The following is a 6,604-nucleotide window of genomic DNA, read 5'->3' on the forward strand; positions in this document are numbered from 1 at the left end:
TTTGAGGGGGGGATCAAGTTGCGAGCGAAATCAGCATTACAAGCGGAGGCGATGGATATTAGGAAAGTGCTGGATTGGGCACGTGATCATGGAATGCTACATTTAGAACTGGACACTGCCTTCAGCTCGTTTATCAACTTGAAGGAATTGAGCGTAGACATCACTTTGTCAAAGGAATCCTGGATGATATATCTTGTTTTTTTTTTCATATTTTCATTGTCTATGTTTTAGTTTTTTGCCTAGAGGTTTAAACAGGATTGCCCATGGGTTTACATGTCAGGCCATGGGAATGTAGGATCCTTTATTTCAAGCTGCCAAAAAAAAAACATTGGTGAGGTGCTAAAGAATTTTGCAGCTCTACTCACTTTTTCATTTCAATTACAATATCTTTAGATCAACTAAAAGTGCTCTTTGTACATGTAGTTTGGTTTTATTTATATATCCAGGATGACAGAACAATCATCTAAATTCATACCACAAATCAAAATTCATATCCTCCATCATTCCATCAATCATCGCAAATGATAATGTGTTTCCAACTTTCCATTAACATGAGATGAAATTTAAGGCTCATCTGAACCCACTTCAAGGGCAACATTTCTGACCTAAACCAAAGACTAAACTAACTTCCTGAATCATTTTCGAGGATACTACTTTTTAAGCGTTCCTTAATTTAACTACATAATCCAGGAAAAAAAAAAGGCTCTTATTACAAACGACCTAGACGATATGCCAAGACTGTTCAGCTTGTAGGAGTGGGAGTTGAAATGTCTTCAATGACACCCTTACCGTCCATAGCATCAAAATAGAAGAAATTCTTGATTGGCTCCCCTTTGCGTGATATAGCCTTGATCACTTCCTAATTAAGGGAAAATTAAAACAAATGCCAGAAGCTGGAAGAGATGAGCTACATGAGCAGATACAAGCATCTAAGACAGAAATATTAAAAAAAAAAAAAAAAAAAAAAAAAAAAAAAAAAAATATGTTAATTGAGAGACAAGTTACCTGTCCGAGGATGCCACCAATGATGGCACAAACTGGTGGAAACTCTAGTGAATTTGACACTATTCTTCCAAGGAGCGAGTCAGGGATTTGAGATTCTCCAAAGGACTGAAAACAGAGAAACGATAACAAAATTCACCAACTGGTCAACCTGGTCTAACTGAGCATCAATTAGTCTCCGAACACCCGTTTCATGTTAAAATAAAGTGAGAGCCTAACCCTTTAACTCATAACTCAACGCATATACCTGGTAACCCACTAAAAACTAATCCGAGAATTTTGATAGGCCAAAAACAATTTAGCTGTGCTTTAGAACTTACCTGTGCCTCACAGAGATCGTTCCTCAGTTTCAGAACAGCAGGAAGATCAGCAGCTGAGGTGTCACCTGGTTTACGTCCCTTCGTATCCTCGAACATTTCAATGACTGAGGAAAGAATGAATGATAACAAATCACTTCTAACAGTTAGCAAAAAGCATACTCCCTTTGTCCCAGTCATTTCTTTACGGTTTCCATATTTAGGTGCCAGACATTTTTTTACATTTCCATTTGTAGGTAGAGCTGTCAAAACATGACCCGACCTGTAAACCCGACCCGGCCGGGTTTTTTTTAGGGTCAAAGACCCGTAAATCTTGACCCGCGGCCCAAAATGACCCGGACTCGAAATGACCCGTAATTTTAGGGTCGAAACCCGATCCCCGTTAGACCCGATGGGTCAAGGATAAATTAAAAGTATTACTAAAATATTAATATATTTGAAATAATAAATATAAAAAATATTATTTTAATATTTTTAATTAAAAAATTAATTTAAAAGTCAATTTTATATAACTTTTATCATTAAATAATAAAATAATTATTAAAATAATGAATATAATAATATTATTAAGGGATATTTTACGGTGTACCCTCGAGTTTTTCGGTTTTCTATGGTGTACCCTACATTTTTGAAATTCTATGGTGTATCCCTGAACTCTATACATTAGTCCATACCATGACCTAATTTATTGTCTTTGATATGTTATTTTCTTAATTGATCTATTAATCAGTTATTTACCATTCCAATTAATTGATAACCTACTCATTTACTTATTAACTTGCCAAATTACCCATTAACCCACCAAATAGTATACGAATCTAACTAAAAATTCATAAAATCTCCATTATCATTTCATGAATCATAACTAAGGTTTTTAATAGTAATTTATGCTTATGGAAAGTGATTTATGATACTTTTCACTTAGGATGTTGTTAGAACACTAACAAGTCAGAATAAAGATCAAAAAACGGTTGTTTGATAGTGATAAAGTTAACGGAGAGTTAAATGAGGTCATGATAGAGAAATAAGGAAGAAGTTTAGTGGTACAATGTAGAATATAAAAATTATGAGGGTACAACATAGAAAACCGAAAAACTCAAGGGTACACCATAGAATATCCCTATTATTAATATTAAATATGATTTATTTTTAAAAAGTATGTTTTTCGGCTGAAAAATGATAAAATAAATGACGTCATAAACTTTCTCTAACCCATAATCTGACCTTGACCCGAGACCCGAGCCGTATTCGACCCGCCCTGTTTTGTGACCCGACCCATATGACCCAACCCGAGACCCGACCCGCTCGACCCGTTTAACAGGTCTATTTGTAGGTAAAAGTTTTTTTTTCATGTGCATGTTGCTTTTTCACTTTTTGTATTTTTAAATCATCGTTCAGTTCCTTCGTCTTTGGGCCAAGAGCAAACATAAAGAATTAACTGCAACGGAGGGAGTACAAGTTATATCATGTGAGAAGAAAATTAGAGCCAATAGTAATAGAGTAATGGCAGAGGTATTATCAAGTCAACGGGCTGCTCATGACCCCACAACTTTTGGTGAAATACGAGGTTATCGAAGGTGCTTATCTAACTCGTACCCCGAATTTTCTAGCCATGCCACTCGGCAGGAAAGCACAGTTGTGCTTGAATTTGGAAACTTGTTTCCCATTTCTACTACTTGGTGCACACTCCAAAACAAAAGCAGGAAAGAAAACACATATAGCAGAAGAGTAGAATTGCTCTCATACCCCTCATGGCCAAGTAAAGCTTGGAAACTCGCTTCGGAAGTGTCTTCCAAGGAACTGCAATTGCTTCCTGGCATAGATACATAATATTGTTCAACCAGAAAGTACACACTATTCTTAGGCAGGAACGTTGGAAGGCATGGACGGAGTTCCAAAGCCCACTTCAAATATACTGAAGTGTCTGGCTTGCAAAGTACTTCCTCCATTCATTTGGATTAATTACATTTTCCAAATTAATTCACACTATTTCTATTTTGGTATAAATTTTTAATTTGTAAGTTGTGGGTTCTAATATCCATCCACTTGCACCTTAGCTTTAAAAAGCGTGCCAGTGGCACGTTTAAGCCTAAGGCTCAATGAGGCCCAAGCCAAAATGGCTCGATGCGCCTTAAGTGTGCCATATAGAGAACGCGTGGCCAGCGAGGAGCATATTCTCAAACTAAGACTTGCACTCTTCAAGTTTTGACAGATATACCATTTTTACTCGCCATATTTTAAAACTTGTGCAATGTGTAAATTTGGTGAATCCAAATTAATGGATGGAGACATAAAGATATCAAAAGTGTACCGCAAAACTAGGGTACTGCAAGCAGCATTCAACAGTCTCATCAGCCTGTTTCTGCAAGTGTAAAGAATAACAGAGTTACTTAAGGTTTGAAGAATGTTGTTCTAATTTAATAAATGGATACAGAGTATGAAAGGTGTCCGACAAGAGCACTAGCAGCAGGCATGCTCTGCCATATCTGAATCGCACAAAACACTACAACAGCATTATCCCAATGCCTCGATGGACACACTACTGCAACTGCAAATATGCACAACGTAGAAGGCATTCTTTAAACAATAAAGCAGAAAGCCTGTAAGGAGTAATAACGACAGAAAAATGAACAAAATAACACTAATGCCTCTCATATAACAACGGGTTCTGAACCCCTAGACAACAATTATCAGCACAAATAAGTGCTAGGGGGAAGCAAACGCACTGCATCTGAGTATTTTACAGAGGTATGATAATCAGAAACACCTGGAAAGTACCAAGACAAAGGCACGGGTACCTTATGTACAGGTAAAAATAGGATGCCTAATTATAGCGGTAAATTAGATCACAGAATAACTACACATCACATTGGGTGAAGCAAACGTTTGAACATTCAAAAAGGCTTTTCTGGGATATTAAAAAGAGCATACACCACAAATCAATGACATATTACCTTCTTACAAGAATGAACCTGCAGATCTGCAAATATTTCCCCACAAGAGTCTCGGCAATCAACTGAATAGAATGGAATTTGCTTCGACAACTTTCGACATTTCTCATTGATCACTTTCTGTTATTTGATAACACCAATCAAAAGCAGACAAAATATAAGATATATTTAGCGAGAACGAGTTGAACATCTTATGAATGCACTACGGTATAACACTGAGGAAGAGAAAATTCAACGGTGTACCTTTATGCTTAGCGAGCAAGAGCTAACAACGACAACATCAAACTTCTCATAAAAATCTGTATCAAAACTCGATAATTCACCTGCAAGACCAATTAATACAACTCAAACCCTCCCACCAGAAAAGCAGCGCCATTCAAAGCTCTTTGGAAGACAAAAACTGAACAGAAGAAGCCAAAGAAAAACTCAAGAAATTAAGAGGATTATTTTGATTTGAAATATTTGAAACCAAAAATGAATTACTCAGTCATTAATTACGTCATGGGTTTTGATTAGAATCTGCTATACCTACAACTGCGAAAAAACAATGGAAGAGTACCACAGTTTGGGTGAAAATATCATCCAAACTGAGCAGGCTTTAACCACAAAGTTGAAAGTCCTAGACACCATCCAAGCCCCTCGGCATTATTAATTCCAAAACAATGCTCTGACATCCACTTTTAAGCACAGAAATAAATAAATAAATAAATAAATAAAGTGAATGTAACCAGTTAAATTGATAAAGCTAACCCAAATTCAAAGCTTCGTCAAAAGCTTGAAGAGCGATTGAAAATAAATTTACGTTCACTATAAGAGTACCTAGGAGAAGGGCACCCACTACCTAGCATACTCACTATGTATTTGAAGCATTCATAACGTATAGTATTTTAAATTAACTGTCGAAAGATTGGGAGGAGCCGCTGAAGTAACTCTGCATGATGCAAACTCATCTAATAAAGTCGGAAAACTAATTCATTTCTCCACATACAGTTGGCACATTGCAGCATGCAAGTACCACAACACTCTAGTGTTAAACATGAAAGTGCATACCTTTAGCCACAGAAACATCAACCATTGGGTTAAAATCCTTTAAAGAGTCGCAACAGATCTCTGCAACAGAGCGGCCGGTATAAACTTTCTCGTCTGGAGGAATCAAAAAGTTAGCGTTCAGCGACTCCTCGGTCACTGGAGTATCATCCACCAACGTAACACTTCCTACACCTGCTAATACAATGTTCTTGCAGAACTGAAACGCAATGCAGTAAATATCTTGGATAGAATCCTATATTGAATTAACAGAAGCGAAAGAGCAAGAGACAAACCTCAGCAACAGTTCCCTTCATCCCACCAACCAGCACATGTGCCTTGCTCAATCTAAAAAAAAAAAGGACAATACTTGAATTACAGTTATCAACTAAAGTGAAAGCAATATTTCAATTAAAACAGTAATTTAAAGAAATGGGAAATTAATTAAGAATAAAAAAAGTGAACCTTCGTTGAGCATCAGCACCCCAAACCCTAATTTGACGATCATACAGAGCTGTCTCCTGCTCAGTCAGCGCTTCTCCGTCGATTGTCATCGCAAAATGGTGAACAGTTGAATTAGGGTTCCGAAAGGAAAATAAGCAGAAAAGGAATACGTAAAGTTGGAGGAGTCAACCAACCAAATACGAAGTAGTATTTGATTTCAACCGGGAATCGATTTTTCTAAAATTAAAATGATAGACAATAAGGTCATGTTCTTTGTGGCTTATTTACAGCTCACTTTCTATTCAGTTCAGCTCAGCTCAGCTCAGCTTCATTTAGTTCAGCTCACTTTATTTTTAATATTATTTATTCATTTATTATTATTATTATTATTATTTTTTTATTATTATTATTATTATTATTATTATTAATTTATTAATTTATTATTAATTAATCATCCTCATTATTGTTATCATTTTGAATATTATAATTATTAAAATCAATAATATTCATATTAATAAAATTAATACAATTACTAATATTATTATTATTATTAATATGAATATTAATATTAATTATTAATAATATTATTAATAACATTGTTAATTTTAATATTACTATTATTAATACCTAATTGTTTTTTCATATACGAACTTTACTCTTTCACATACACTTTTTCATAAACAATCTATTTTGTATCCTTTTCACCTAAAACTGAACCAAATGGACTCTTGAATCAATATTTTTCCCTAAAACTTAATTTAGTTGCTCAAATGACTTAAAACTTACAAGATGGATTTTAATTTATCAAATAATAAATTAATTTACTTGTTTATCAATTATTAATATTATTTGTTGAGTTTTAAT

At 35.0% G+C, this 6,604-nt stretch overlaps 1 protein-coding gene across 1 annotated transcript; it reads right to left on the reverse strand.

Moving 5' to 3' along the window:
* Window positions 1–448: 448 nt before the first annotated feature.
* On the reverse strand, window positions 449–5,970 carry LOC141600120 (SUMO-activating enzyme subunit 1B-1-like). Its single transcript, XM_074420306.1, has 10 exons — window positions 5,762–5,970; window positions 5,593–5,644; window positions 5,321–5,516; window positions 4,514–4,593; window positions 4,274–4,390; window positions 3,631–3,681; window positions 3,066–3,132; window positions 1,323–1,426; window positions 1,006–1,110; window positions 449–859 (listed from the first exon to the last, which is right to left on the reverse strand). Exons 1-10 carry the CDS (start codon window positions 5,848–5,850, stop codon window positions 743–745), a joined length of 978 nt encoding a protein of 325 aa, XP_074276407.1. The 5' UTR covers window positions 5,851–5,970; the 3' UTR covers window positions 449–742.
* Between the last annotated feature and the right edge of the window lie 634 nt (window positions 5,971–6,604).

The sequence above is a fragment of the Silene latifolia genome, chromosome 9 (assembly GCF_048544455.1).
Source record: "Silene latifolia isolate original U9 population chromosome 9, ASM4854445v1, whole genome shotgun sequence".
NCBI classification, from domain to species: Eukaryota; Viridiplantae; Streptophyta; class Magnoliopsida; order Caryophyllales; family Caryophyllaceae; genus Silene; species Silene latifolia.

Bases quoted from the DNA above. Each gene is read 5' to 3' on its own strand.
- LOC141600120 (XM_074420306.1), bottom strand. From the start codon at position 5,850: ATGACAATCGACGGAGAAGCGCTGACTGAGCAGGAGACAGCTCTGTAT. The intron at 5,645-5,761 runs GTTCACTTTTTT...TTTTTTTTTTAG, and splicing joins GGTGCTGATGCTCAACGAAG to ATTGAGCAAGGCACATGTGC. The intron at 5,517-5,592 runs GTTTGTCTCTTG...ATTGCGTTTCAG, and splicing joins TGAAGGGAACTGTTGCTGAG to TTCTGCAAGAACATTGTATT.